Genomic DNA, 14,109 nt, shown 5'->3' with positions numbered 1-14,109 from the left:
TCCCCTTGGGAAGCCCCAGGGTGATGAGCAGTGGAGCCCAGTGCTGTCTGTCACGGCTTTGCAGAGCAGAGGTGCACATTAAAGTCTAGGAGAGCAGAGACTTTTCCTGCACATTTTTCATAAACTCATTCTACATATTGAGGGCTGGGATGAAATAAACTTGGTGCAACATTCATAAGTTGAATATAGAGTTACCTGTTTCTATGTGAAAGAGGTGAAAGAAAAGCTACTTGGACAAAGAACTCGTATATGGATTAAGAGCCAGAGAAGTTTTTGCCTGAGCATTTTTTGGGAAAGCCTTTATCGCTGTGTTTCCCGATGACCTTATGTGTACTCAATCAATGTGATTAATCTTTGGTAGAAATGCATTGGTTGTACAAAGAAGGTGAACTTAATCCAAGAAACCTTTCTTACGATTTCTGCCTCTAGAAAGATGAAATGTATTTTCTCTAGTGTTGTTTCTGACTTTGGGGAAAAAAAGCAATAACCAAAAACTGTAGTGGGAAGAGATGAAAGAATATAGATTAAAACTCTTTGTAATTTCTGACCACTGTCCTCAATATCAAAGAGAGAGGCAAGTTGTGAGTATTGCTTCACGTGATAGAAATAACTCTTGCATGTGCTAGCAGATGATTTGAAATTAATTTTCTTTGTAACTGGTGTGGAAATAATTGATGGACAGTAAGGTTCTCTGCTAAACAATTGTTTTAAGAGGGGCATTGCACTGTAAAGACGCCAAAGCCCTTTCCCTTCAGGAAAAGAGAACTTTGTGTCATCTTTTGCTCTAAATTAAAGAAAGCATACTTGCCACAGAATAGTTTTCAAAGCCAATTTCCATTTTTTTCTCTTAAATTAGTATGTCTGTGATATCTATAAACTTAAATATTACAGCTTTGGGCTGAAACAGGAGAGCTGAAAGGTGGAACTGATTGGTTCAAACTGTGCAGAAGGTTAAATTAAATGTATTATGAAGAAACTGTGATTGTTTTAAAACAAAAGCAGCTCAGGGAGCAGGAAGAAAAACAAATGTAAGCATGTTTTATGAACAAAAAAATCAACATCTTTCTATGTAGAATTCTGACAAGGCAGTAACTTTTTGATGTAATAAGCAACATATTGCAGCTACTGAGAGACTGCAAGAGGTTGGGATGGCTTTCCCTTTGCTTCTGATTTTATTCGCCCTGGGTGTGACAATCTTTTGCCACAGGGCTATCAATCAACAGCAACATATTGCAATTAATGGGCTGGTTTTACAAAGAATTACTGCTGTGAATTGCAAAGCAGTTTTGACTGCTCACCTGAAGACTGAGAATAGTAGATGCCCTTGGAAGGGCTGGGGTTTCTGGTGCCCTGCACCCCTGGTGGGGCCAGGCTGGCAGGCAGCAGCACTCAGCCACTTCTGGAGCTCTGGCATCCGTGTAAAATCAGCCAATTGAAGATCCCAAGCTGCAGGATTATTCCTTTTTAAATTTTTTTTAAAGGTAGGCTTGAAGCTCTGTATCGATCAATCATTATTCTAATTGTTCATTTCTATTATGGTGGGAATCATTCAGAATCCTAGAGTTCCTGGGAGTAAATCATTTGGAAATGCTGCCCATTATAAAATTTCATTTTAAATCTATATTAAATAGATTTATAAAGGCAAGCTTTGCAATCTAGTAACAGAACATTATGCTGCCTCACAGAGGCTCGGCTTTTGGGTCCTAAGGGGCCATGACTGGGAGCGAGCAGAGGCAGCGCTTGGGCTTGTGAGCGGAACAGTGAGGTTGCCAAGCTGGCTTTTTGGGTGGCCTCCTGGGCCACCCTCAGAGGAACGTTGATCCCGTCTGCTGTGAGGGATCCATCCAGCTGTTCTGGAGCGAGTAGGGTCGTGGGATAACCTCTGCTGTGGAATTGGGGCTTCCAGGGGGCTGATGCCATCTCTGGGGTGGGGGAAGGGGTGGGAGACGGCTGGAACAGGATGGGAGCCAGGATGCTGAACCAATATTTCTTTTATTCTTTCAGACAACAGAGAAGAGGGGAAAGGAAAGCAAAACTGCCTTTGGAGGCCCAGTTGTCAGCTCATTATATCAAGAAGAAACAATCAGGTGATCATCTGTGCAGGATTTCAGTTAAAACCAGTATTTTTCTAATGCCCTTTTTTAAGCTTTTTTTTTTAATATTGCACAAGTGTGGTGGCAACTACAACAGGATAATAAATGACAGGAAAGAACTTTTCAGGTCCATAATCATTTAAATCAATAACTGCCTGTATCATTGCCAGGTAGTAACCTTTCCCTAGCACAAGATGTGGGGGAAGGGCAGGACTTCCCATTTTTCAGTTATATGGCTCAAAAAGGTAATATTGGATATTTTTAATAGAAAGCTATTCAGACACTACCTTTTTCAAATAGTTATTTCTTTCCCAATACATTCATAAGGATCGTTCAGTGAAGGTTTTAATGTTGGACAATGTTTGCCTTCAGGGAGAGTTTGTACCTTCTATCAAATTAATTTTTTCTAGCATCTGCAGCCAGCATAACAGAAACACGTTTTCTGAACTAGAATGGCTGCTATTTAGAAACTGTCAAGGTGCAAGTAGCAATTGATGTTAGTTACTGAATAAGGACAGCTGGGTTTTTTTGTTTGGTTGGTTTTTTTTGTTCTTCTGGACTACTAATCATGTGTATAATATTAACTCCAATACCTAAATGATTACTTGGAGAATCTTTCAGAGTACAGCACCGTATTTTTAGTTAAAATGAACAGTCAGGAAAGGCTAAATTTGAGCGATGTTTGCTGTCGTGGTGCAGTCACCCAGTTATGTGTGTGTGATCGTATTTGTTTTATTGAATGTCTTGCATCATTTTAGTCCCAGGAAATTAGAAGATAAACACTGATTTCTCTACACACAGCCTCCCAAGCTTGCTGAGAACTTCCCAAAGTGTTAAAACTCTAACACAGCATTTCTTTGACTTGTTGTCGCAAACTAATAAAATAAGTCTTGAGGAGGTGGCTCCAAACCCTTTGCAAGGTAGAAATTAATGAGGCCGCTCCGTGTAAGCAAAGAGTGGCAGTTTTGTGCTCGGCAGTAGTGCGGGCATGTCCCTTGGCGTTGCGATCCGCTTTATAGCGAGGTGGAAGGCTTGGCCGGGGTGGCCTTCACATTTGTCACTTGCCTCTGGACCTTGACCAGAGATGCTCAGGGACCTTGGTTTAACACACTGAGGAACAGCATTTCTGCTCGCCACAAGCTCCTTTTTCTTCCCTGCTCTGTCAGTGCCAGTCTCAGGCAACATCATTGCTCTCACAGTTTGACTTTGTGCTTTAAATCCTGTTTGAGCTCTTCTTTTAGGAGTGGAACATGTCAGTGCTGCCCAGTGCTGGGTGCTGAGAACGAGCTGTGCTTAGTCCTGCGGTGCTTTCAGAGTCCTGGCCATCCTGAATCCTGCCTCTGCCCCTCCTTGGGTACGAAACACAGCACAACGTACAGGAGAACAGAATTTGCTCTGGTTGGCTTGACTAGTCCACATCTTCCTGTCATATTTTGGTTTTGTTTTCAGGAGAACAGGACTTGTGCAGGACCTGAAGTACAGCTCCAAATACACCATGAGATACATATGTGCTGTCTATTTAGTGTTGCATAGCTTTAGTTATCACAAAATGAGGCCTTGGGAAGACATAGCCACAGCTGGAATTGGGTGATTCTGTTGAAAGTGAGTTAAATGAAGTCTCCTGACTCTGCTGGCAGGATGGAAACTCATGTGATCCTTTAGCACAGCTTGACTCACAGGCATCTGTATATTCAGTGAGCAAGTGTCATTGTAATTTCACCCGTGTGCAGACTGTACAGCTTCAGCTTTCTCCATGTAGTTGCCCATCTGTTATGGCTTTTGTCTGCGGTTCATTCTCTTACTGGAACAGGGAATAAATGTGTGCAAGTACAGGCACATCTCTAATGGTGTTAATTATAGTAGTAAAAGCACTGCCCTAAAAAGCAAAACTGCCCTGGTACCCAATCTGCAAGGAGATGAGCCAAAGGAGGATGGCTCTTGACTTTCCATTTGGCATCCAAGTTTATCACAAGTTTGATAGTCAGACCACTTGCCTGGGAAGGGTGACTGTTCTGAGGCTGTGCATGGTTACTTAAAAGAACATAAGGTTAGTATTCAGCAATACTTAAGCACATTTGTCAATAGAATGTAGTCTTAAAGCATTTTCTGTAGAGAAAGACAGTGAAAATGTTTTAAGGGAAAGAAAATTTAATAGCTTGAGCCAGCATAAACACATTGGTAGTTATGGGCAAGTTCAGTGCATATGTGTATTGTGTGAGCCAGCAGAGGCAGGACGCGGGAACAACCACAAAACCACGAATGAAAAGCAGAGAGTAAATTTCTTTTACTGACCTCACCAAGTGGGTGATCCCTGAAGCAGCACCCAGGCAGAGGGACACAGGCACCACGGAGCTTGGTCCATGCTGCGGGATCACCAAACCTCCTGTTTTCCCTGGATTTCAAGGATTCACACAGGTGTAGTTTACCACTGTGTGTTGATCCTTCCCGCAGCAGGGCAGGAATCTCAAGCATGTTCAGTAGGATGCCTGTAAGCCTCTCATAGGCCTGTGTTACCTAAACACAGATGTTCTGCTTGTCCAACACACAGGGCTAAACAACAATTAGTATAATATATGTGCTTTTCTGCACCCCAGCTGCAAGTCACTTGAGCATGTTTACAGTCCTCCTTGCCGATCTTGCCTTATTTTCCCAAATGCAAGCTACCTCAGAACCTAAGATCCCAGAAAAGAAAGTTTGATGCAAACTATTTTGACTTGTTATGGCCCTACTGAAGCTTTACAACAAGTTTGCAAAAATTGGTGTACAAATTAAACCACTTCAGTCTCTGCTTCTTAGGGCTGTTGATAGGATAAACATTTCCTAGTTACAGGATCACATTAAGGAAGCCCAGAAAAAGGTGATTTGTTTTTTTGTTTTTCTTTTGCTTATTTTGTGTACTGAAATCCAAAACTCTAAGTCTCATCAGCCCTGGGTTCTGCCAGACGGCTGAAAGTGATTTCTCAGCAGGCATTACTCTGCCAAACCCAGCCTACCATGTGCCCTTTAGGATTCCGCTGATGCAAAGGCAGGAAGGGGCTGTCTAATTTATCTGGAGCCCGACATCGGCACAGCCTCACCTTGCGCCAGGAGATAGACAGGAATGCAAGTGCAAGCCTTTGAGGGTTCACCTATGCAGATTTACTAATTTTATTCTTGAAGCTTTTGAACAGTTTATCATTAACCTCCTCCAAGCTACTGCTATGTAACAGGAAGATAAGAGATCTTGTTTTAAATAGAGTAAACCACCAGTTTACCATCAGCAGCAAAATACCAAACAAAGCAGCAAAACTATTGCTTTCAAACTGTCTAAAATTATGCATAAATAATGCTTACATTCTTATTGTGGAATGAAATGCTTGGGTTTTAGGGTGCAAATCTGTAAATGTTGGACTAAGTGGAGTTACCATACCCTGCCCTAAAGTCAGGTGGATCAGAAGTCGGAGGAACTGGGATGGTGCCAGGGCTGATTTTTGCCTTATCACTAATTATCTCAAATGTTTTTGCTTTGAGAACTAGATAGAAAAATGGTCGGTCTGGCTCACAGAAGTACACTGCACTGTTTCCAAATAAATTCAAGAGCATCCATAGAAACAGGTTATACCGACCTAATTAAATCAATTTAGAAAGAGATTCAGTTAAATCAGTGCAATTTGTGTGTTCGTAGATCAATCCTCAAATCAGGAGAAGGTCTCTTGAGCTAATGAGGCGTAGCAGTTATTTACTTTGGGGTGCTGGGCACTGGTCATCAATTAGGAGTCATTAATAAACCCTAGCAATAAAGAGCTCAAGTACCCTCAGTGACTAATGGGGAGCAGTTGCAGAATGTATTAACATAGTGCTCTGCCTGTGTGTTTGTCTGCAAATCACTTACCTTTCTTCGGGCGTTATAGAAAAATAATGTATGTTGGTGACTGGTGATGGGAGTTGGAGGTTCCCCTGGAAGGAAGGATTTGGAAATCATCTGTGATTGCAGGCTGGGTATAGTGGTGGGGTGTTTTACTGCTATATAAAGCTTTATGTCTCTTTTCTTGTCTTATTACCAGAACAAAAGCAGCAGTAGTTGAGCTCTTTCATGATCAAATAGCTATAATTACAGTTTCACAAACCCTGGGAAATGAGCAGTGAGATGAGGTTGACTGATGTGTCACCAATATAAATCTAATCTAAGACACAAACTGAGGGAGATGCCAAAAATACCATAGCATTGGAAATTCAACTTTAAAGTTATTTTTTAACATTTTTCTAAAAGCAGAAGTGCGGGGGAGGCATTTTATAAGTGCTTCCAGCAAATGAAAGCATTGACTTGGCAGATGGAGAATGTGAAATATTATTAATAACGTTGCTAAATGTTTGTGTCCCTTCCCACTTCCACGGGAGGAGCCCTCCTGCGCTCTGCCGTGGGCTGCACGCCGGGACGGGAACCACATACACTGGTCGGCACAGCAGCCTCCGTGAGCTGAACTTCACACTTCTGCCATCCCAGGGATGCTGAAGAAGCCCTTTTCTGGTAGAAATTTCCACCTCTTCCCGTAACTCTTGGGAGCAACCCCAGTCACGAGTGGGGCTCCATTTAGGATGGGGGTGTGGAGAGGGCACCCCTTGTATTCGGGAGCCCGCCTGATGCTGCGTAATCTATCAGAATTGTATTAATCCCGCTAACGCAGCCGCCATCTGGCCCTGCTGCTGGGCCAGCTCGCACGAGCCCCCGTGATGGATGGCCTCGGGAATTGATTAGTTGTTGTGCGAGACAAATGAACTGTTTTGGCAGAAAATACCAGAGGTCACTGCGTGTGGTCAGGCACAAAGGCTGCTGAATTTTAAAGAGCTGCTTCCAGTATCCATTGCAAGGATGCCGCTTTGGAGTGGTGATGACTTTTGAGATGAGCCTGGCGCTCTGGAGCATAGTTGCGGTTTTGTTCTCTCCAGCCTGTTTTCGGGAACACTGGAGATGGGAGATGCTGCAGAGATGCAGGAGCCGGCATCCTGGTCATGTTGGGAATTGGGTGCTCGTGCTGGCATCGTGCGTGCATTTGGGTGGCTGTGCCACAGGCGTCGTCTGCTCGCACAAATGCTGTGCAATCCCTGTGGAAGAGTTTTCTCGGTTGTGCTGCAGCGTGCTCAGCTGTGGCACATGGCAAACAAAACACCTGCAGGTCTGGGCAGCTGGTGTTTGGGTTTTTTGCAGGTCAGCATTATTTAGAAATGGATGCTCTTCTGATGATCTTTAGCCAACAAGTCCCTGACTTCAGGATGATTGCCAAGTTTATTGCTTTCCCCCTTTTTATTGTCCCCAGAGTGGTGACCCTTGGGGCTTTGCTTTGTTGTGCAAAGGGGCGGCTTGGCTCGGGCCTGCCTTCCCTTTGGGAGAGCCCATCCTTCAGTGGCAGCTCCTATTTGGGATTTGCATGGCCGACTCCACTCCGGTGCTACCGCTAATCTACCAAAGTGCGTGCGGCAGAGGGGGGGGAATTGGATGACACATGTCTCGCTATGTCCCGGCTGCTCTCAGAGGACGGCACGCGAGTGTGCCAGCAAGTGGGCAACACTTCCCCCGGGACAGCCTGCCGGCTCAAAATAAACTTGAGTTATGGATTTATTCAGCTTGTAAAACCTCAGCTGGCATAAATAATTGAGAAAGCAAAGGTTTGTCTGTGGTGCATACCTCAGGGACCTGCTCCTGCCTCCCTCCCTCCCACCACCCTTTCTTATGAAAATGATCCCAGTTGCACTGATAGATAATAACAACACCAAGCAATTAAAAGCTATGGGTGGCTGGAGAGAGGAGAAAAGGTTCAGTTAATGAGCTTTTCCTCTTCCTGTGCCCAGGAGAGCCTCAGAAGTGACGAGGCGATTAAAGCGAAGAGATAATTATAGATTATGTGAAAATGGGTCCCTTGGGGGCCAAGGGCCTTGACATAAGCGGTAAGTGTTGCGAGTGTCTCCGGGCTCCCCGCACGCCTCTGGCTTCGCTCCACTGCGCTCCCCCTTGCTCGGCAGCACTGTGCCAAGCAGGAGGGCAAAGCCACCTGTTAGTGGCACCTGGGGCCGCAGGGATGTGGCTTGGACCAGCCCTGGGAAAAAGGGGAGAGGACACCCAAAGCAGCAGCCACTGGCAGCCCTATGGGTAGAGCTTTGTGCTGGAGGTAACCTGCAAGGCGGGGAAAAGGGAACAGGGCAGATCTGGAGGATGCTCTATGTGCCAAGGTAGAATATTTGAATTTCAGATATCTTCTGTGCCCCTTTTTCATGGCAATTTGGAAAGCAAGGAGATTTGCAGCGCTCCAGGTAAGAAAGAAGAGAAGCCTGATTAACTGGCAGCAGATCTCTCCTGTGCGCTGTTTAAAACTGTTGCGTCAACACGTTTCAGACTTCTGAAGGCTTGTGGAGCCTTCCAAGCCTGGGCAGGGTGACTTGGTTTAACTCCTTCCACAGCCTTTTATCCGAGGGTGGAAAAAGCTGCCCACGGGTTACCTGCAGGCAACAGGGAGGCTGAATCAGGGTTAGCATCTCTTACTGGTGGAAATAGATATAAACATGTTCCCTGCCTTTCCTGACAGTCAAGTTGTCACTGACTTGGAGACTCCTTTTTAGCTCAACAAGAAGAGCTGCTGCTTGTTTCCATGTCAGATTGTGTGAAATGCAGAATTACATCAGTGTCTTCCTGTTAGCTACAGGTTTTAAATATTTTTACACATCTCCCTTAGACTGAATTTCACAGTCTTTCCCATCTGAAAATGTCTTGAATGCTGTATTTTTACTTAAATTGAAGTTTGTTTGAGGTTTTAATCTAAAAATACTGATAGAAATGCTATGGGTTCTCCACCTCTATAACATCTAAGTGATGTATTTGCAGTGTCACTTTTGTGCTTCTGATGTACTTCTATCTAGTTTCAGACTGTTTCTACCAATTTCTGGGCCTTATTGACTCCTACCAGTTTTATGTGGAGTGCAAATTCCTGCTGGGAACTGGTCTGGTGAAAACACCACGTCCTTGTTCTTGTAGCTACTACAGTGGAGGAGTTATTCAATATGTACACATACACACATGAAATAAAGGGGGGAAAAACTGTCTGTCTTGCAAGGTTTTTAAGCTACGTTTCTTATTTGTCATGTGTGGTTTTGAATGCAAAGTCAGCAAATAACAGTAACTTGTCTTTATTCCATTCAGACCATTCAAGTGGAGCTTTTTGCCTTGTAGTGGTCCCTCTAGAAATCTGGTTTTAACTCCTCTGAGCTCTTCTCTTAATTTCCCTTCCTGATTTTGGCACGTGACTGGATCAGAATGGTTTAAATGTCTCGAGCTTCATGTGGCTATTTTGTTTGCAGGTAAAGTGTTTCATTATGACAGTATGGACATTTCCCTTGAATCTATTTAGGAAAAGGCTTGTTTCTTCTTGTTAATATTTATAGAAAAGTTGGAGATAATATATGCTATTTTTTTTTAAAGGGGGCATGAGGGGCGGAGGAGCACCTTATTGAAAAATAAATGCAGAGTAGAGAGATGAAATTTCCCAAAACCTTATGTTCAGGTGAGGAAATTGCTATTCTGGATTAATTCCATTGTGGAGACTTCTGAAAGAAGTGTTTTTCTGGAAAGGGGAATGTATAGACCATTTGCAGAGGTGGTTATTCCAGAGAAGCTAAATCATATCCAAATAGCTGTGTCAGGTCATTTCCCCCTTACAGACAGTAATATCCTCGGGAAAGGACTGTAGGAGGCTTGTCAGGAGGCTGTGGTAGGAAGACTGGTGATTACTGTCTGAGTAGCAGCTTGGCCCAAAAGGCTCGTTTTGGCAGCCAAGGATGTTTGAGTGGTTGGACTAACAAGGCAGGACTGGAGGGGCTGCCCAGTGTTATCAGATCAGCCTTGTTAGTAGGGGCAGGCATGTCCTATAACTTCTATCATGAGTCTGTCAAGCTCCATCTCACACCATATAAGCTTTTTCCTTGTCTAATCCTACCAGGAGACTTTTTTTTCCCCTAGAATTCAATGCAATTTCCTCCAAGGTATGGAGCGATCTGTTTCCCAGGAACTTGTGTGTAGCGTACAGACAAAACCTCCAACAAATGAGTTTGCGGGAGGCTGCTTAAGAAACTCGAAGACGTGTGTCATGTCCCTAGGCCTATACGTGGAGTGTGAAATCTTGTGTGGCACCTGGCTCTTCACTAGAGAGGTACAACTCAGGTGTGCAAAAAGGAACTGCTTGTGAACAAAGAGCAGGGATGATGTGTGAGACGCTGCCACTGATAAAGCAAGGTCAGAGGAAAGACTTCAGAGAAAGCTGAATATCAACACTTTCTTCCCACCTTTTGCTGGCACTGAGGAAGAAAAAACAGGTGCTTGAGATCTGAAGAACAGTGTCATGTAGTAAGCTGAGTATGTCATAACAAAAGAGTAAGTTGATGTTGTGTCATGGAGCTCTGCCTGTCCTGACAGGAGCAGGGGACGTGGTCTTGTTGGCATTGGTATCTTCATCTTTGTTGGGACTGCAGGTCAAAAAGCATATTTTATTTTTTCTTTTTAACTCATTGCTCGGGAATATAAATGTTTATATTCTACTTTTCCTTGCTCTGATGTTCTTCAGCCTGTGAGGTTCAAGAGCAGTGCAGGTGAATGGGAGGACAACTGTTGCCTTTTAGCACTGGGGAATTAATTCTCCTCAAACTGCCCCATTGCATTTTAGAGACTCTTCTCTCATGTCCAAAAGGCTGAGAGCAAAACAACCTCCCTTTCACAAATCCCTCAGCAATTACTTACTAAAGAGTGCCCTATAATGTCAGGCACCTATTTTAAAGCCACCAAAGAATGTACTTGCCCACTGTTCAGCCCTTCACACACAGAACACTGAGCTGTAGAGTTTGTCCGTTAGAGAGGTCGAGAGTATGAATGTGTTCAAGAGCAGAACAGTGTGGAAAAAGGACCTGGAAAACACTGATAAATGTGCTCATTGGGATGCAGCCTCTACCTACAGAAATGCTGAAGCCACTGAGTTTCTGCAGCTGGGAGGATCTAACTGGGGACAGATTGATTTGTGTGTGTCCTATTTCTTCTGGTTTTTCCTGCAAGCCACCATTAGTGGCCTCTGTGGGAGATGGATGGCATTGAAAGGGCCTTCGCTCTGACCCTGAGTGGCTGTTAGGAGTTTGTATAGTAGGGAGAAGAGCAGCTTTAGCCTTTATCTTCTGTGGGATTGCAAATACCAGGATTTGAACTTGGGTTTTGCTGGAGAACTGTACAAGCTTCCTGTGCCAGTTCATGGGAATAAGCTGATTTTTGCCCTGGCATAATATAGTTTAAAAAACCTTATGTTTTCTAGGAGGTGGGATCTTCTGTCTTGTACCTTGGAAAAAAAACATGTTATTCTGCACATGCAATACTAAACATCTGTTTCAGTCCAGTGATACTATTGAAATGTCTGTAGCAAAGTTAGAGTATATGGTGTGCATATACTTTGTGTTGTTCAATAATGTGGTACTTCTTGTTTTTGTTTCTTGAATAGGGAAGAGGACAAGAACATTTTTGATTACTGCAGAGAAAACAACATTGACTATGTAACCAAAGCCATTCGATCAAAAAAGGTGGATGTGAATGTCACAGATGAGGAGGTATGGAGAAGACTATCAATCTTTTAACTGCTTTGTTTATTAATTCAGGGCAACAACTTTTCAAAATTCACCGGTTAGGATTTTTATAACAAGGTGCTACAACAGTTGGACAAACATTTGGTCATTGAGACAGGGAAAATCTATTTGAAAATGGCTTTCCACTGAATTCCTAGTAGTGTAGATGTACTGACTGTGATGCTGTAGTATATTGGAAACTTACTTTCTATGTTATTTTCAGCAATGCCAGCGACCACTTGCAGAATAAGGTCTTCTAAATACCCCCCTTTCCTTACCTTGTGCATGAAATGTGGTCAGATAGAAGTAGGAAGTGAGGGAAATGGCTTTTGTGACCAATTAACTCTGGTGAAGCAGGATTTCTGCTGTGCCATCAACTTTTCATCATTCCCAGGTGGCAGGCAAATGAGTGACACTGGCTTTCCACCTTCACGAAAACAGTGACATTGTTCAGTCTGCTCATCAGACTCAAAATGGCATTTCCCCATGGGGAGATAACACAGGCGTTGCCAGAAACCTCCAGAAAAAAGAGAAGTGTCTAAAATTGTGTATTGGCCTGATAATTTTCTTGATAAAAGTAAACTTTTGGAGCAGACAATTTCCTGTCCATCCGTCAGGAACTGTCGCAGTCCCAGCTTTATGGCCATAGTTTCAATGCCTGTGTGCTGCCCCCTAGCCCTGCTTGCGACCTGTTGGATGTACAGCTACTTCTGCCTGCTGATTTCCAGCACATTGTGTTTTTGGTGAACAGATGAAGTGCTTACACATTCATAGACTGAGACGCCACAAATTCAGTTGGGTTCTCCAGTAGCTCTAAGCAGATTTCTGCCCTCTGAGCCATGACAGCCCCGGCTGGGGCTCTGAATGCTGATGGCAGAGCCTTTTATTATTAATCAGGAATTCATGTGAATTAATTTTCAGAGGAGAGGAGGGGAAGGTGTTCACGATCAGGACTGGAATTTCACATCATAAATTCAATGAACTGAAACTTGTTGTGTGCCACACAATTGCTGCAACAGTGCCATTGCTGAGCTCCATCCCTCCTGCTGCTGGGCACAGGTTACAGAAGTAAATGTCCCCCAGAACACAGCTGGAGTCCTTTCGTTAATAAAATCTCATTTTGGGGATCACACGCTTGCAATAAGTGTGTAGTAACATCATGCTAACCTTCCTTCGTTTCCACTGGCAAGCTGCTCTTTCATAGTTAGCAGCATTCAGAAGCTCGTACCTTCCTTTGTGTTCAAGCAACAACTGTGCTTGTTTTCAGCCAAATAAATGGTTTTTTTTTTAAAAAAAATGGTGAAAGACAGGTTGAAATATTTTTTTTGTGCTTTAACAATATAAATACTTAGAGCCAGGTGCCATCCTCTTTGAGAAATTATCCACGAGCCTCTGATGTAAGAGAAGACCCGTGTCAGAACTAATAGGTATTAACATGTGACTGTTGCAGAGTATGGGATTGCTTCAGCACGGTTAGGATATGAAAACCCTGCCTGCCTGTGCTCGTGGAAGGATCCCACTGCTGCAAAATTCCACCATAGATTAAATTCTCACAGTCTCAGTGTTTGTTCGTTTATTTTATATTATCCCAGCAAATGCTCCAACAGGGAAGAACCCTTTTTTTTTTTGGCTTCCGTAGGCTTGACTCCAATTGGACCAAGAAAAAAAATATATATAATTTCAGAAAAATCTGAAAAATACTTATTTCGTGTTGAGGAGCTGAAACCATTAGTAATGTTGTTCAATATCCAAATGTGTTCTTCATAGTCTGGAGTGTAGCTTATTTTCCAATATCATGCAGGTTGATTGAAGTTTTAGAACCCATTTTAGACTAGAGATAACCCAGACTGAGTCTTTGGTAGATCGAGGTATATGCAGGCATAATCTTGTCATTTTTATTAACTATTTTAGTGTTACTGTATAAATACATCCTACCATATCCAAAAGATGCCTTCCCTAGCCCTCTGAATATAACTCACACTGTCAATCCTTTGATTTAAATGCACATAAATTTAACATGACAGCAGGGATACTTACAAGGAGTTAACTTGTTATGGAACAAAATCTCCTGAAGCACCAAATAGTCTCATGTTAAACTGCTCAGCCTTCTACAATAAAGACTTGACTGAGGTTGTAAGGTGTTTAGATTTTATTTCCATGTGATGCATTAGTACTGTATCTAATTGTATCCCCCCATTTTGTGCAAACCTGAAATGAGTTAGCGAAAGGAGAAAAGAAATCAGGAATAAAAATGTAAAATGGGGACAAGCCAAATTACTCAAAGCAAAAGGATTTCAGAAATGGCAATAGAAGTCCCTGGTTTTAGATAGATGTACTTGGCGACTTTTGAAGCATAAGTGGTCTCCTCCCCTAGATTTAAAAAAATAAAGATCTT

At 43.1% G+C, this 14,109-nt stretch overlaps 1 protein-coding gene across 5 annotated transcripts in view; it reads left to right on the top strand.

Annotated features, from left to right (window-relative positions):
- ACBD6 (acyl-CoA binding domain containing 6) overlaps nucleotides 1-14,109 on the top strand; it is an 84,449-nt gene that overhangs the window by 22,687 nt on the left and 47,653 nt on the right. For all 5 annotated transcript variants that reach the window (XM_021285741.2, XM_065071806.1, XM_065071809.1 and 2 more), the window contains exons 4-5: nucleotides 2,005-2,087; nucleotides 11,594-11,699. In XM_021285741.2, the coding sequence (XP_021141416.2) occupies nucleotides 2,005-2,087; nucleotides 11,594-11,699 (189 nt within the window). The remainder of the gene's footprint in view (nucleotides 1-2,004; nucleotides 2,088-11,593; nucleotides 11,700-14,109) is intronic.

This window comes from Columba livia, chromosome 8, assembly GCF_036013475.1.
Source record: "Columba livia isolate bColLiv1 breed racing homer chromosome 8, bColLiv1.pat.W.v2, whole genome shotgun sequence".
Taxonomy (NCBI): domain Eukaryota; kingdom Metazoa; phylum Chordata; class Aves; order Columbiformes; family Columbidae; genus Columba; species Columba livia.
The sequence above is the reverse complement of the archived record's forward strand: the minus strand, read 5'-3'. Positions and strand labels throughout refer to the sequence as shown.